General features: G+C 39.1%; 1 protein-coding gene across 10 annotated transcripts in view; it reads right to left on the bottom strand.

The window, feature by feature from the left end:
* The window catches only part of EXOC6 (exocyst complex component 6), a 235,485-nt gene that overhangs the window by 11,932 nt on the left and 205,228 nt on the right, over window positions 1–18,325 (bottom strand). The window contains exon 22 of one of the 10 annotated variants that reach the window (XM_074382591.1): window positions 1,902–1,968. The exons of the other annotated variants lie outside the window; for them this stretch is intronic. Within the exon in view, the coding sequence (XP_074238692.1) occupies window positions 1,921–1,968 (48 nt within the window). The 3' untranslated portion in view covers window positions 1,902–1,920. Of the gene's footprint in view, window positions 1–1,901; window positions 1,969–18,325 lie in introns of those variants that run through there. 10 annotated transcript variants of the gene reach the window in all.

Here is an 18,325-nt window from a genome sequence, read left to right as displayed (position 1 = left end):
AAATATTCTCTGTATAAACCTTCTTCCATCTTCTTCTTTTTGTTTTGTTTTTGTTTTTGTTTTTATTTTTTTTTGAGACATAGTCTCGCTCTGACATCCAGGCTGGAGTGCAGTGGTGCAACCTTGCATCACTATAAACACTACCTCCTGAGTTCAGGCAATTCTTGTGCCTCAGCCTCCCCAATAGCTAGGATTACAGGCACAGGCCCCTGTGCCTGGCTAATTTTTTTATTTTTAGTAGAGACAGGGTTTCACATGTTGGCCAGGCTGGTCTCAAAAGATCTGCCTGCCTCAGCCTCCCAAAATGCTGAGATTACAGGCATGAGCCACTGCACCCAGCCCTCTCCCAACTTTCCATCCCTACTATTACTACTACTGTCCTAGTTCAGACATCATAATCTCTCCCCTCGGGCCTTTGATCTTACCTATTCCCTCTGCCTCTCTCTTCTAATAACCTAGCTCAGCCAACCTTCACAATGCTGCCAGAGAGATTCAGCTAAAACACAAATTTGATCACACCATTCCCTTGCTTAAAACCTTTGATGGCTCCCCATTTCCTACAAGATAAAGTTCAAGTTTCCTAACATGACACGCAAAGCTCTCTTGCACCTTATCCAGCTCAATCTTTTGGCTTCCTCTCCCTTCATGTAACCCAGGCTCCTAAATAAGGAACTACTCTTAGTTCTCTTAGAAACTATGACTTGGCCAGGTATGGTGGGTCATGCCTGTAATCCCACCACTTTTGGAGGCCAAGGCAGGCGGATTACCTGAGGTCAGGATTTCGAGACCAGCCTGGTCAACATGGTGAGACCCCAATCTCAACTTGAAAATACAAAATTAGCTGGGTGTGGTGGCAAGCGTTTGTAATCCCAGCTACTCGGGAGGCCAAGGCAGGAGAATTGCTTTAACCTGGGAGGCAGAGGTTGCAGTGAGCCGAGATTTTGCCATTGCACTGTAGCCTGGGCGACAAAAGCAAAACTTGGTCTCAAAAATAAAAAATAAAAAAAAAGAAAACACGACTGCCCCTAGGACATTCCTCATTCCTCAGCTCTTCTGTATGGCGTCTCCTTTCCCTCCTTCTACATCCAGATAGCTCTTACTTAGTTCATAACACTTAAGTCTAAATCAGTCTCCCAGAAAGCCTCTCCAGACCACCTTGGTTGGGTTAGCTGTCACTCTTTTGTGTCCTCATACTACTCTATACCTATCTGCATCACGGTGTTTTTCACAGTACATTGATATTTTGGATTAGTTTATTTACCCACAAAAGAATCAAATATCAATAATTCCTTTTTCAGTCTGGGTGATTCATAGCTACCCCAGCCCTTGCCTCCTTCCAATATCTTAATAGTTGAAGTGCCTTTTCCTTCCTTCTAATAATGTACTTCATAAGTGCCTCAAAGCTGGTGACTTATTTTGCTTAGTTTCTATGTCTTCGCATTTAGCCCAGTAGTTGGCATATACTAGGCATCAACTAAGTATCTGTTGAGATTAACTGCATATGTTATATTTTGATATATAATTCCGTTAAGTCTACACTGAACCCGTATCATATACACAAACAACAGAGCTATGTTATCATTTACATGTAAACTATTAATAATTAAGACATCTCTGAATTTTAGTAATGTTTTATAATTATCCTGAAAGCCAGACTAGGCTAGTTATTGATTTAATTTGTGCCATAGGATGTACTAAAATATTTCACAACCAAAGTTCTGCTCCTTTTGTAAACCAGTAAAGCCACCATCAAACATGTTAAATAAACATTCCCAGGTCATACATTTTATTTTCTGTACAGATTTGTTACATCATCTGCTACACTTACATAACAAGTAGTTATGTAATGACTTCACCAATGAAGCGCAAAGACCTCTAATACTAAGGAAATCAAACCTTGAAACTCATGATGAGAGGTGTTCAATAGACTTTCAGTTCTCTCTGATGAGTCACTTTGCTCCATTGAAGCTATAAAGAAATAAGATCTGCTTGTATGAATTGACTTTGGAAGAACTTGAGCAACAAAGTAAGACAATATGAATTAGCCAATTAAAAAAATTGTATGCCAACATGTCTATACTCTTAAGATATATGGCAGTTGCTTGAATGAAGGAAGCCAGACCAGGCTAGGTTTCTGCAGTACAATTGTTAAGAAAAACATGAGGAAAGAGAATAACTAGTTTTTCCCAATTTGAAAAAATCTAAGTGGTTATTCTCCCCAACTCTGTAGTTATACTTAAAATAAGGCAAATGAACACCTGGAGAATAATTTAGTCTTCAATATAAGTAGTCACATATGTTTTACTCTAAAATTTTAGGAAGTCAAACAATACTTATAATTTGCTATTCGTTATAAACAATGACTCTGACTTGTTTTATTTTTAAGGCTGAACTAAAATTAAAACTAAATACTTGGCCGGGTGCAGTGGCTCACGCTTGCAATCCCAGCACTTTAGGAGGCTGAGGCAGGCAGATCACTCGAGGCCAGGAGTTTGAAATTAGCCTGACCAGCATGTCAAAACCCATTCTCTACTAAAAATACAACAATTAGCCTGGCGTGGTAGCGGGTACCTGTAGTCCCCTCAACCTGGGAGGCTGAGGCGGGACAATCGCTTGAACCCAGGAGGTGGAGGTTGCAGTGAGCTGAGATTGTGCCACTGCGCTCCAGCCTGGACAACAGAATGTGACACTATCTCAAAAAAACAAAAACAAAAACAAAAAAACCCAAAAAACTAAATATTGAAGTCCCCAGAGGCATCTTATCATTCTCTTATTTAAAATGGAACTCAAGCCATTCAGGGTAACTGAAGATCATTAAATCCCAAACTGCCTCAAGAGGAAAAGGGAGATCATTTTTACGGCAATAATTAGTGGGAAAAATAGACTCCAATTTTAGCAATAAATCTTTGGTGAAGTGACCTGAATTTCAGACTCAAATCTCATTTCTTATGCTTAATAGAGATAAGGACTTGGTTTTGTGCCCCAGAGTATAAATACAGATCCATTACCATTTTGCCTTGGGTTTCTGAAGGAATGCAAGGTTGGAATACCATACTTAGCCTGATGGAAATAAGGAAAATAAGGATCTTTGTGGTCTCTGTTAAAGACAATATTACATTATCTTGGTGAGTATTTATTTAAGAGGGTTTACAACCTCACTCATTTCTTTCAAATATTATATTTTGTAATCTTTACTCAACTAAAAAGATATGTATTTAGTTTATTTTTCTTGAATCTCAAAGGTACTCTTACGATAGATAATGTATTAACCCCTAATTATCCATTTACTTCCAGGCCTGATTGTATATGTAATTACCTTTTGTCACGTACAATAATTTGCGCGACAAACATGTCAGAACACTTGCTGCTTAGTCTGTTTCAACAGATAAATGTAGTCTTTCCATACCCTCAAGGCACAATTAAACATGAAGAAAAAAGGCAGTTATCAAACTACACTGAAGCTGATTCACTAAGGCAGGAAGGAGTTCACAGCATGTAGTCAGGGCTTACTTTGGGGCCTGATGCTTGCTTGAATGCTTAGTTAGTAACAGATTTCTGAGACAGGAAAACAGTGACAACACTGTAACATTCTGACCAGTGCAGGTAGCCACATGAACTTCAAAGTGGGGAACAGATGAACTTTAAGATGTAGCTTAGTTAAGAAGCAGCTACTGGTTAACAGCTATTGAAGTCACACCTTCACTACAGGTTATTGGATAAAATAAAAAAAGAGAAACTAAATAAAAACAGCAGGCAAAGGACTTATTTTCTCGGGAAGATAAATGCAGCCACTGGAATTAAGTGGATTGTGATCTAAGTCCTGCGATGCTTGCAGGATGTGAATCTGCACTATGGGCCTAAGAAAAGAAATCCCCACCTGACCTCTGGATAACCTAAAAACAGGAAATTAGGACATTTCTAAGCAAAATAGGCTGTGTTATCCTGTTAAGATAATTGTTTCCATTGACACTTTGCATAAACATCTTACACTAGGCCATCAGAAAAAACTCAAGCCATGGCGTCTCTTCTTTGTAATACATAAAAACAGTGCCTGGCCCAGTGCCCTCAACACAGTTGAGAAGGTAAAGTTTGTTGATGATAATTAAAAGAAGAACAAAGAAGAGAAAGAGAAATAATAAACAGGTAAGAAAACTGGAAGTATTCTTTAAGTATTTACAGTTGGTTGAAAGTAAATTCATAAAATGTTAAAAATACAACTTAACTCAAAGTAACAATCTGGGATAATTAAGAGTGTATGCAATGATTTTAAGGAAAGCTCAATAAACAATGCAACTTAACATGAGTCAGCATTTTAAAAGAATACTTGTAAAATATCTGATATTTGATTATGGTGCTTCAGAATGTTAGAAATCAGCACCATCTGGCTGGAAAAAAATCAAGCTCTTCCTTTGTATCACTTAATCAATACTCTACGGATATTATTTGCCTATCCATTACACTTCACTTAAATAAGAAAATATTTAAGAGCTAATACTTCTTAATGACACTGTCTTAGTCTGTTTGAATTACCATAACCAAATACCATAGCTTGAGTGGCTTATAAACAATAGAAATGTATTTTTCAAAGTTCTGGAAGCATACTATATAGCAGGCACCAGTAGTACTTACATTTATGCCCTACTAAATTTCCTCCCAACCTGGTTTTTAAAAATCAAGCTACTTTCATTTTGAGACAGAGTCTCATTCTGTTGCTCAGGCTGGAGTGCAACAGCTCAATCTTGGCTCAATACAACCTCTGCCTCCCAGGTTCAAGCGATTCTCCTGTCTCAGTCTCCCAAGTAGCTGCGACACATGCCATCACGCCTGGCTAATAGTTTGTATTTTTAGTACAGACAGGGTTTCACTGTGTTAGCCAGGATGGTCTCGATCTCCTGACCTCATGATCTGCCCACCTCAGCCTCCCAAAGTGCTGGGATTACAGGCGTGAGCCACCACGGCTGGCCACTACTTTCATTTTGAATGAATCATTTAAGGGAGTCACAAACTCTGAGTCCCAACTTCCTCTTCTGTAAAAGAGACTGTGTTCACATATGAAAAGCAGTATATTTGACACTACTGATGAAAAGACGGTGATGGCCCAGTCTTTGGATTTAAGAAGTTCGTAAGTATAAAGGGAAAGATATTCACACAAACATAATTACAAACTAACATGCTGATTACACAGACGGACATATGCGTAGGTTATCATTAGAGCATTAATTATTGCTTAGAGGGTGGGAAGTAGACCCAAGGAGCTATCTTAGATGATACCCAAACTGAGTCTTAAGAAGAAGTTAATCAAAGGAGAGGTCATGGTATTTCAAGCAGATGGAACATGTAAGGAAAGATACAAGGACAAGAAACAGTTATGCTTATGGGGAAATACCATGCACTTTAGTGCTACTAACTTGAAATATGAGTAAGCAGGTAGTGGGTAGTATAAGACAGACTGGAGAAGGGGTCAGGGGCTGACTCATAAAAGGATATATATATACCTTGTGAAGGAACTTTGGGTAGCCATTGAAAGGTTCTAAACAAGGGAGCTGGCAGAGTGCAGTGCCTCAGGCCTGTAATCCCAGCACTTTGGGAGGCTGAGGCAGATGGATCACTTGAGGTTAGGAGTTCAAGACCAGCCTGGCTAACATGGCAAAACCCTGTCTCTACAAAAACACCAAAATTAGCCAGGCTTGGTAGCATGTGCCTGTAATACCAGCTACTCAGGATGCTGAAGCAGGAAAATCACTGGAACCCAGGAAGTGGAGGTTGTGTGAGCAGAGATCACAACACTGCCCTCCAGCCTGAAGACAGAGCAAGACTCTGTCTCAAAAATAAGTAAGGCAGGGCACGGTGGCTCACGCCTGTAATCCCAGCACTTTGGGAGGCCAAGGTGGGTGGATCACAAGGTCAGGTGTTTGAGATCAGCCTGACCAACATGGTGAAACCCCATCTCTACTAAAACTACAAAAATTAGCTGGGTGTGGTGGCATGGGCCCGTAATCCTAGCTATTCGGGCCACTGAAGCAAGAGAAGTGCTTGAACCTGGGAGGCGGAAGTTGCAGTGAGCCGAGGCGCCACTGTACTCCATCCTGGGCAACAAAGCAAGACTCCATCTCCAAATAAATAAATAAGGCCAGGCCCAGTGGCTCATGCCCTTAATCCTAGCACTTTGGGAGGCCAAGATGGGGAGATCACTTGAGCTCAGGAGTTTGAAACCAGCCTGGCCAGGATGGTTTGTATTTTTTGTAAAAAAATTAGCTGGGCATAGTGGTGGGCACTTGTAATCCCAGCTACTTGAGAGGCCAAGGCAGAATTGCTGGAACCTGGGAGGTGGGGGTTTCAGTGAGCCAAGATTGTGCCACTGCACTCCAGTCTTGGTGACAGAGCAAGACTCCATCTCAAAAAAATAAACAAACAAGGGAGCTGACATGGTCAGATTCACCACTTAGGTTCTGTAATAAATGCACTTACGGCAGAGAAAAAAATTAGGAGACTGTTGTAACAATCTTAAAATGCACTGGGACAGACAGGTACACAGCTGGGATAGAGAGAAAATGATGAATACATGGTAGGCAAGTAGTTAACATGGAGAAAAGAGGATGGGTTTGAGAAATATTTAGGAGAAAAAAAATCCCTAGGACATGGTGATGGTCTGGATGTAGGACATTGGGAAGTGGTTCTACCAGTCAAAACAGAGAACATGAAAACAGAGAACATGAAAAAGAGATGTGATTTGAGAATGAGGGAAGACGACATCTGAACAGCTTTGGTCACACAGCATGTAGAACACATACCTAACTCAAATGGTTTACCAAACATCTGGATATGTATCTAAGGCATACAACAGTTTATGCCAGAGATTTGATGAGAGTGAGTGGGTCAGCTCACCTAGGTCAGGAGTATAGAGAGCAGTGTTCTAAGGAGAGAAATCTTGGGAACACCAATATTTAGGGGGAGAAAAGGAGACCACAAAAAAGAAAGAGGAATGTTAAGGGAGTACAGACTTTGAAGGCGAGAGAATTTTAAAGAGGACACCATCCACATTATCAAATGCAGCAGAAAGAACCAGTAGAATATGGGATTAAAATGTCTACTGGTGACCTAAGTGAACACTATTTCAGCAGTGTGGCAAAGCAGATAGGAATGGATTGAGGAATGAATGAGATGAAGAAGTAAGAATCAATTATAAACCATTCTTTTAAGGATGCAAATGAGAGAAGAGAAATTGCAAATAGCTAGAATGTTTTCAGGCTAAGAAAAGGATAAAGCAGAGGAAAAGCAGATGAATGATGAAACAAAATCCTACAGAAAAGATGGGGTCAAGGGAAAAGGAAGATGAGCGCCTCATTAAAATGGCTTCCTAACACCAGAGAATGAAGGACAGGAAGGATGTGTGTGGATACAGACAAGCTGACTACAAAAGCAACAGTGATAGATTGACGGTGATAGAGGTGGAAGACAAGAGGCTCAAAGAGGCTGGAGCTTTCACTCAAGAGTAAAGGAACAATGGTCTACAAACAGAAATGAGGAGCCAGGAGAACACCAATGTCATTCACACCGTGCAGCCAGTGAAACAATGCATCCTGCCACTAGAGAGAGCTGCAGGGCTAGCAGTATTCTCTGGATTCTATGAAAATGAGGTGAAGAAAGCATTCTGCCATACAGTTGAAGCTGTAGGGCCATTTACATTGGAATGAGGGTTTTCAGGTGGCACAGTATAAGAGGGCCAGAAGAAGTGAAAAGATGATAGACAAAATAAGGAGTGAATGAAACAGGAAAAATGTTGGAAGGTAAGAAGGAGTAGAGTAAGGAAGTGGGAAGTACTTAATTTCACTGAATAATCAGATATTTTAATCTTCTAAGATGAAAGATGTGTGATGGGGAAGTAACAGAAACAGCAGTGTCTCACCAAGTCTCAGAGAGAAATGGTGAAGGCTGCCCCGAGATTTTCAAAAGGGAGGAGAAGACTCTATTTGGATGGGGTGAACCTCCAGATATCTGGAGCAGTGGCAAGGGAACTCGCTGGAGAGCACTTCTAAGAGGTTTGGAGCCAGGGGTTAGATTTTTAGAAGTCTCTTCCAATTCTCAAGTCTTAGGATTTTATGACCATGAAGATCACTGAATCACAGACTGAAGGTAATTGGTAGGTGTTCTGACATTTACAAATACACGAATGGGTTCAAAGAAAAGGAGAGAACTGTACACTGCAAAATCCTCTAGGGACTAAACTGTGACTTAACAATGAGGACTAAGCATTGTAATGTGTCTCTAAGAAGGATATTTAGACAATAATGCTGTAAATGATAGTCTCAAATCAAAAAATTGCCTTCAGCAGTATCAGCCTTTTGGTGTATATTAGTAAAAATTTTCATGACAACTATTACCAACTTGGCTCTGAAGAGGTCACTATTGACCTTTTGACTTCCCAAAGTACTGGGATTACAGGCAAGAGCCACCATGCCTAGCCTTAAATTTCTTTTAATAGATGGTTTTTATATATATATATATATATATATATATATGGAAGAATACATCCCTTTGAAGTGCTAGCAGAGTGTGAGCAGCACTGAGTTCTCTGTGCAATCTAAATTAGAAGATGCACAGAAGGTGGCTATGGGCCATTGACAGCTTCCAAAAGTGTGGAGTGCGCACATATGCCTACTTTTCTTTTGTATATTTGTTTTCCCTCTCTAATCAAATTTTGAGTTCTTCAAGGGTAGAGGTAATAGCTCTTCTCCCTTTAGGGTACTCAATTAAAGCTTGTTGAATTGAGCTAAATTAGATTTCATAGAACACTTTAAGAAGCAAAAGTTTAAGAATTATGTCTCTTCTGGGACAAAACAGCCACAAAAGAAGAGCAGAAAGATTATACATGAAAAAGTTTCTAATTTAAACCACTGGAAAAGTTTTGAGTCACTATTGTTTGAGTCTATAACTCTGTCATGTATGTGTATCTCATTCAAGTGGAGTGCAGGCTGTTCTCTATTTTATAAAAGTAAAAGTTGAGTTTCAGGGAAATTATGTGCTATGTTCAAATTTATATGTAAAATAGGATTAGAAGGTAATTTCCTCAATTTATAAATTAACTGCTTAAACAATTAGACTAGGATGGCTTAATTTACACAAACATTTCCTTTTATTTGTATGTGAAGCCAATCTGCTTTCAAAAAGAATACTTAGTCAGATTTCTTAGAACTCTGCTGTCAGATTCACAGTGGATATGGCAAATACAGTATAGGTTGTCTAGGGAATACCATTTTATGTAGCAAAAAGATCTTAACTGAAAATAGAAATTCTGGTTATAATATTCACTAGTATGTAAAACAAACAGTGTACTTATTGTTTTTCTAACAAAGCATTTAAATATTTAAACTGCTCACAACTATCCTCCAAACTCAAAGAAAACTGTAACAAGAAAAAAAGTATTTCCAGTCAACCAAAAAAAATTTATTAGAGGAAATTTTTTTTTTTTTTTTTTTTTTTTTAGACAGAATTTCGCTCTTGTTACCCAGGCTGGAGTGCAATGGCGCAATCTCGGCTCACCGCAACCTCCGCCTCCTGGGTTCAGGCAATTCTCCTGCCTCAGCCTCCTGAGTAGCTGGGATTACAGGCACGCACCACCATGCCCAGCTAATTTTTGTATTTTTAGTAGAGACGGGGTTTCACCATGTTGACCAGGATGGTCTCGATCTCTTGACCTCGTGATTCACCTGCCTCGGCCTCCCAAAGTGCTGGGATTACAGGCTTGAGCCACCATGCCCGGCCTTAGAGAAAAATATTTATTTTTTCTTTCTTTTTTTGAGACAGAGTCTTGCTTTGTTGCCAGGCTGGAATGCAGTAGCCTGATCTCTGCTCACGGCAACCTCCGCCTCCCAGGTTCAAGCGACTCCCCTGCCTCAGCTTCTGAAGTAGCCAGGACTATAGGTGCACACCACCAAGCCTGGTTTTTGTATTTTAGTAAAGATGGGGTTTCACCATGTTTGTCAGGATGGTCTCGATCTCCTGACCTCATGATCTGCCCACCTCAGCCTCCTAAAGTGCTAGGATTACGGGCATTAGCCACCATGCCGGCCAAGAAAAATATTTCTTAAAAATGAGTAACAGCCAGGCTATTAAGGTGGGCAGATCACCTGCGGTCAGGAGTTTGAGACCAGCCTGGCCAACATGGCAAAACCCCATCTCTACTAAACATACAAAAGTTAGACAGGTATGGTGGTACACACCTATAATCCCATCTACTTGGGAGGCTGAGGAAGGAGAATTGCTTGAACCTCAGGGGCAGAGGTTGCAATGAGCTGAGATTGCACCACTGCACTTTAGCCTGGGCAACAAGAGAGAAACTCCATCTCACAAGAAAAAAAAAAAGAAGAATAGGGCCAGATGTAGTGGCCTTAATAATCCCAGCACATAGGGGGCTAAGGTGGGAGGATCACTTGAGGCCAGAAGTTTGAGACCAATCTGGGCAACATGGCAAGACTCTGCCTCTACAAAAAATACAAAAATTAGCTGGTTGTGGTGGCACAAACCTGTAGTCCAAGCTACTCAGGATGCTGAGCTGGATCACCTAAACATGGGGAGATTGGAGCTGCAATGAGCCATGATCACACTACTGCACTCCAGCCTGGGCAACAGAGAGAGATCCTGTCTCAAAAAAAAATGAAAAGAAGAAATAGGAAGTTTGGCAAAAATGTGAATTAATTTTTAGAAAAAACACATAGGCCTTGTTGAGTAATGCCAATGTTAATATTTAATCATTAGTTTACTACATATATAATATTTATCAGAGGCCAGAATATCACTACCCTCTATAGTTGAGAGACTATTCCAAAAATTTTAACCTATTTTTTTCCGTGAAAAAAACAGCAATATTGATGACTGAAAACAGGTAAATCTGAGACTGTCTCTTTTTACATTATGCACAGTCTGTGGAAACAAAGACTTAATTCTTATGTAACTCACTGAAAATTTACCTTAAAATTAATCACATTACAATAATGCTTATATTGTAAATAAGAAATATTCCTTATTTGCCCAACTGCACACTTAAGTGACATACTTTTTCCATAAATCTGTTAACTTTGTTTATTGTCATATTGCCAAGTTACGTATCTCTCTCAAAAATCATTCCAATTTGTATACTTTTTTGGAGAGCATTTTCAGCAGTTCCAGTAATTCCATTTCTAAAGGCCTACAGAAATACTTACACAAGTGCTCGATATATACGTATAAAGATATTAATGGCAGCATCATTTACAGATAGAAAAAAAACTAAAGAATCCATAATGTCCAACAAATGAGGACTTGTTTAATAAATTATGGTATATTTACACTACAGGCAGTACAAAGAAATGAAAAAGAATGAAACATTCATATTTACCAACATGAAAGCATGTTGCATGAAAAATGTGAATTATAACATAAATGCTCCCATTTCCTTACCCCAAAAAGAAAATAACTACATGTGTGCACATAAGTATCTGCATGTATACATGTTTCAATGTACACTATAAAGGTCTGGAGGGAAATAAATCAATTAACTGTGAGAGATTTAAGAGTAGGGAAAAATGAGAGCTTTCTCTTTAGGTTTGGTTTTAGTTTTTTGTTTTGTTTTCTTTTTCCTTTGTGATGGAGTCTTACTCTGCTGCCCAGGCTGGAGTGCAATGGCACAATCTCAGCTCACTGCAACCTCTATCTCCTGGGTTCAAGCGATTCTCCCTGCCTCAGCCTACCAAATAGCTGGGATTACAGGCACCTGCCACCACTCCCAGTTAATTTTTTGTATTTTTAGTAGAGATGGGGCTTTGCCATGTTGCCCCGGCTGGTCTGGAACTCTTGGCCTCAGGTAATCCACCTGCCTTGGCCTCTCAAACTGCTGGGATTACAGGCATGAGCCATCACGCCTGGCTAATTTTAGTTTAACGGTGAACATACAATATCACTTTCCTGTGTTTTTGTTTTTCTGGAGATGAGGTCTTGCTCTGTCATCCAGGCTGGAATGCAGTGGTGAGATCTCGGCTCACTGCAACCTCCATGACCCAGGTTCAAGTGATTCTCATGTCTCAGCCTCCTTACTAGCTGGGATTACAAGTGTGTGCCAATGCACCCATCCTATTTTTAGTAGGAACAGGGTTTCGCCATGTTGGTCAGGATGGTATAGAGCTCCAAGGCTCAAGTGATCTGCCCACCTCAACCTCCCCAAGTGCTGAGATTACAGCTGTGAACTACCGTGCCAGGCCTCAATTTCCTGGTTTTGACAACTACTATAGCTCTGTAAAATGTTAGCACTGGGGGAAGTGCACAAGGGAACTCTCTATATTTGTAACTTTTTGTAAGTAATTATAGTAATTTTAAGAAATTTTTTAAAACAGCATATACAATTTGTGCAATTATTACAGTGTTTTTTGACAAATCATTTTACAGGGTAATTTTTCAAACTACAAAATAGCTCTAACCTTTACTTTTAAAATAATCATAAAAATCTGAGTTGAAAATTCGTATCAATAGCAGAAGGTATAAGCACATATCACCTACATATTTAAGCACATAAACTGTAAACTTCCAGAATTATGATACTGGAGCAAAAGGAAGAAAAAGGCAAAAGCCACTTAGGTTCAGACTAATCCTTTGTAATCTAAGCTTTCCCAAAAGGGCAGCATACTTTTCTAATATCTGGACCTTAAGGTAAACTTTGTGAGATGTCTGGTCTTGTTATATTCAGAAATAAACCCCGATGTATCTTCCTTTAATTCTTTGGCACTTCAAATGAATTTAGGATTGTCTGAAGAAAAAATGCTTGCTGGAGGAGCTGTGTGAACAAGCTTGTTGTCCTGCCACTATATCTAGTCAAGCATTCAGATACTACAACTTTGGCAAATCCCATTAATACTTTAAGAAGTCAAAGACTTTAAAACTTCTAAAGAAAGTTCCTGTGAAGTAGTCGCAGGGGCAAGTTTAAGCAAGCAGGGTGTGTATACAATATAGTAACAAAATAATGCAAACAAAAGAAGATTTGTTTAATTATAGTGGAAATAATTGTTATTTAAAAGTGCCTTCTTCCTCATCATAAAAGAATAAACTGGACTAGTGGCAAAAGAATTGTATGTTGTGATCCTTAAGATTAGAAACAGAAGACAGAAATTTCAAAGTAAAGTCCTGGCAGACGTCCAGTCTCCATGGCAAGAATTCTGGCCAAACAATTCCTTCATAAGTTTCAAGGCTTGTTCATGTCCCTTTAGACAGAACTCAAAGTTGTTCATTTTGAGTCAAATACAAGTGTATGTTTATCAGGGTTTTCCTATCTTTCCATTGTGATGTACATGGGAACTTCTTTCCTAAACCAACTTATTTGGGGGTATGGTAGAGAGAGATTATCAGGCCATGTATAAAAGGATAAAAGAAAATGGGTGAGGGGCTAAGAACAAGGAGGTGGGTGCCCAGGGTACTTCCCTTTTCAAGCAAGATCGGTGGAAGAACATGTCAGCTTTTAATAGTTCACCATGATATGAACCTAGCACAGCCTATCCATTGCCCTGATAAACTGTAATAAAAAACCAATAGATGGTAGCTGCTGACTCAATCAACTGATAACCTCTTTAATGCAAGCTTCACAGAATTCCTAACTTTAGCAAACAAGATTGCGGATGCTAGGTGAAAGTGCTCTCCCGGAAGTAAACTCTACAACATTTTCCCTCACACATTTCATTAAACCACTGTAATATATATAGTTGAAATAGTTCAGCAAACAGTTTCCAAAGTCATGCAGTGTTATTAAGAAAAGCAGGACTCCATCCTGTCTCCAGTTTCCTACACAATAGTGTTCTTGTCATCAAGTCATTTAGATACGTTAGTCGCTTTTTACACTCCTTTTTTTTTTGAGACGGAGTTTCGCTCTTGTTACCCAGGCTGGAGTGCAATGGCGCGATCTCGGCTCACCGCAACCTCCGCCTCCTGGGTTCAGGCAATTCTCCTGCCTCAGCCTCCTGAGTAGCTGGGATTACAGGCACGCGCCACCATGTCCAGCTAATTTTTTGTATTTTTAGTAGAGACGGGGTTTCACCATGTTGACCAGGATGGTCTCGATCTCTTGACCTTGTGATCCACCCGCCTCAGCCTCCCAAAGTGCTGGGATTACAGGCTTGAGCCACCGCGCCCGGCCTTACACTCCTTTTTATCCTTTAGCTGTCTTTCCGAATCCAATAGTCTTTGTCTTCAACTTTATCTCATTAATGCCAACTAACTTATCTCTCAAAGAGTCTGGCTCTTATTTTATTGTCTACCACTCGCTTCTTTTTCCCCAATGCCTGGCACTCAATAAACATTTTCGTTCAATAAATGAATGAGTAAATGAACACGCAAATAAATCAAAATCCACCCACAGCTCATGCTTTCCACTGCAGTCCACTAGCAAATGCTTAATTTATTTACATATTGCATTGTTCCAAAACAGTTTTAAGGCAATTTAGAAAAACACACACAAGATAAATTTAACTTAGTTAACTCAGAAAAGCCAGGGCCATAAGAAAAATGAGAGTAAGATGAGGTTAGTATACAAAATACATGTAATGCCATGCTATATTCCTGAGTTTTTGTCTCCAAAATAAAGAAGAAAATACTATTAATTATGTAACTCACAGTTCCCTGAAATAAAAACAAACCAGTTGCTCGTGGTAAATTCAACTGTCTGTAATACTGAAAGCAGAAATCTCTGAGTCTACTGGAAGCTACTATGAACTACTATGAAATACAGTGAACCCTATCATCAGTAGTTACTACAGCAATTCTATCATCTGTAGCCTGGACTACCAAAACAATCATCTAATTGTTCTTCCTGATTCTAATTTTGTCCCTTTTAAATCTATTCTCTTTTAAACTGCCAGAATAAACTCTCAAAATATAAATCAGAGCATGACACTAATCTGCTTGAAACTCTTGAATGATTTCCCATAATACTTATGATCCAAACTCCTTAACAAAGCCCTCAAGACCTTACATGATTTGGCTGTGATAACTCTCCTAATTTCATTTGCTCCTCTTTCTCTTGCTCACTACATACTAGCCATATACTTTCTCTTTCCTAACAGCACCTTAGGACTTTGCTCTTGCTCTTCCCTCTGCCAGGAATGCCATTTCCCCATATCTCCCAATCTCACTCAATTATGTGCTCAAGTGCCACACTCTTAAAGAGGTTTTCCTGATCACCAAATCTGAAGTGGCCCACCTCACCTCCAGTCACTATCACATTAACCTGTTTCATTTTTCTCATGCCATCTAAAACCTACTTGAAATTCCATCTAAAACTATTTAAATTAGCACTCTGTCGTGAATCTCCCTCCAACAAAGGGAGATTGAGAGAGGAGGGATCCTGCCTATTTTGTTCAGCACTGTCTCCCCTGTATTTAAAACAGTGCCCAAGGCAGGTGCTCAAACATTTGTCAAAGTAAATGAAGAAACATCTGAAAATTGGGCAGCTCTTGGTGATCTGGCTTAATCTGGATAGCTTTCAGTTTTGCTGGAGTAGTGGTGTGTAGTTATCTATTTTTAGGTCACATATGCTGCCTCTGAAATGAAAACATTAGCCTTTCTTCTCAGAAAAATGTACACACAAAATTCTGCATGAACCTCCTAAAACCAACCCACGATTCTCAAGTTAGAACCCCTGACTTAAAGGTATATAATGACCTTCGGGCAATGCAATCTACGTTGTTTTTGTGACAGGGTCTTCCTCTGTCACCCAAGATGGAGTGCAGCAGTGCAATCATAGCTCCCAGGCTCAAGCAGTCCTCCTGCCTCAGTCTCCTGAGTAGCTGGGGCTACAGGTGTGCACCACAACACCCATCTGATTTTTTGCCTCGGCCTCTCAAACTGCAGGGATTACAGGCATGAGCCACCACACCTGGCCTGCAATCTATGTTACAACCAATTCCTGTCTGTGGGGATGAGGGCTAAAGGGGAAAAAATCAGTAACATGTTACAGATTATTCATAACAGATTTCTCTGTAAAGTGACAGAACATTAACAGTTGTCAAAGGAGTAATGCTCATGGCTAATGGCTGCTTAGTCCTCTTGTAGTGTATTATATTGAGAACCCTAGAGTTAGAATTTATCATGAAAGAAATGGCATATATCTTCATGATCTATGCATTTGTTTCTTATTAGAAAACACATCTGTGAAGTGAGGGGTAGTTTTAGGAGGTGCCTCTTTTTAAAATGGCAATGGACTACACTCTTGTCCAATTAAATGAGATCATATTGGATCAGGACATGGATAAGAACAAGTCAAGTTGCAAGAATTGATAGGTTAAAAACCAACTAAAAAATGAAAAAGAATGGGCTTTACATTCAGAAATGATTCATGAACTCCTGGAGGCAGAGAATCTTCCCTGGTTTCCATTAATAAAAAGATTCATATGCAGGGTGACAAAATGACTTTTTAAAAAAAGTATTCTTTAAAAAATGATGTTGCATCAAAGAAGTGATTACAAGAAAAGTAACACATCTAGGTGTAAATTTCCTCTCTTACCTTGGCAGGGAGGGCTTGGTGTCAGGTAAAGAGATCAACTGAAGAAAGTAGCTTTTGTTCCTCTGCCCCCTTTTCTTTCTGTATCTGTAGGTGCTCACAGCTAAATTAACGTGAAAAGTAAACCATCTGAGCCAAAAATATCTGTAAGTTTTAAAGGACTTAGAACATTTTTTTCATCATATTTTTAGTACCACTAAATAGTAATACTATTTTCTTCCTGGAAGTTTTGACTTTAAGGTTCTTATTTTGGCAAGAATTAGATTTTTTGCTTAAGGGAAGGTGTATCTTGAAAAACGTCACTTTAACTGTATTTCCTTTTTGTTAATAATACTATGAGACACTACAACAAACAGAAAAGCAAAGAACCTATTTATCATTTTACTAAAACATTTACGCTTCATATTGTTCCCATCTCATTTATAATTTATGAAGTATAAGTAGTATAAAAGAAAAAAGTAAAAACATATGCTTTATTTCTCTCCATACTTGGAGACTGCATACTTTCTCTGCATACTTGCAGACTGTGGCTCAGTAACGAGAGCCCTGATGATTCACTAAGGAATCTGACAACTGTTAAGATTTGAACACTACATGAGCTGGTATTTTAATTTCCCACTTAAATCTTTTCATTCTTCACAAGGAATCCTGTGTTACTGTTCATGCTTCTTAAAAACAAGTTATTCTGTATGACTGACTGGTTTACTGCATCTATGCAGCATTAATTCTCTAGTAATTATCATCCTTCATAAAATTATCTGAATGCTTTTTTTAAAAGTTCAAATTATTTTTGAAAACTTACCATTTTTTGGCTGGGCGCAGTGGCTCATGCCTGTAATCCTAGCACTTTGGGAGGCCAAGGCAGGCCGACTGCCTGAGCTCAGGTGGGCAGACTGCCTGATCTCAGGAGTTTGAGACCAGTTTGAGACCAACATGGCAAAACCCTGTCTCCACACTAAAAACACAAAAAATTAGCCAAGCCTGGTGGCACCCACCTGTAGTCCTAGCTACTCAGGAGGCTGAGGCACAAGTATTGCTTGAACCCAGAAGACAAAGGTTGCAGTGAGCTGAGATTGCATCACTGCACTCTAGCGTGGGCAACAGAGCCAGACTCTGTCTCCCAGAAAAAAAAAAAAAAAAAAAAGAAAATTTACCATTTTTTCATTATTTTTATATTATTTTCATTGTCATACTGAAATTTCATCTACTGAAAAGCTTATTCATTTGCTATTATAATCTTCTGCTTTAACCATATAGCTGCAGGAACCAACAGACTAATGTAACGATGATCCAGGTACGTCTGTTTAATGTGTGCCATAGAGCACTGCTTTGCAGGATGGTAAAGAGATTTTCATTTTGAAAAGGATTCAATACTCAAACAGTTCTGGGGGAAAATATGAGTTATACCTTTACTCTTGGACTTCTCAAAGCCTTTAATATGTTAATGAAATTGTGAATTTATAAGACACACAATATGTAAAGATTCCTATGCTTATTTGACCATAGTTCACTTTCTCCATGACTGTCCCAAACAAGTTCAGAAAATGCTGCTTTACTTAAGTTCTGCTATATATCAGTCATTGCTGATCACTTAATTAAGATGTATACTGCCTTTGTCTAAATTCTTATAATTCCCTTGCCCAAAATATTTCTTTATCTATAAATAATAAGCAGCTGGTCCTGAAGAGATGATAATATTTCTTAAAAATAATTGACATTATTTATTTTTTATTATCCCTAATGTCAATGAAGAGAAATCAAAAAAGGTTTATATTTGTTACACTTACAGAGAAGGCAGAGAAATGGGTAATA

This window comes from Saimiri boliviensis, chromosome 12 (assembly GCF_048565385.1).
Source record: "Saimiri boliviensis isolate mSaiBol1 chromosome 12, mSaiBol1.pri, whole genome shotgun sequence".
NCBI lineage: Eukaryota > Metazoa > Chordata > Mammalia > Primates > Cebidae > Saimiri > Saimiri boliviensis.
The sequence above is the reverse complement of the archived record's forward strand: the minus strand, read 5'-3'. Positions and strand labels throughout refer to the sequence as shown.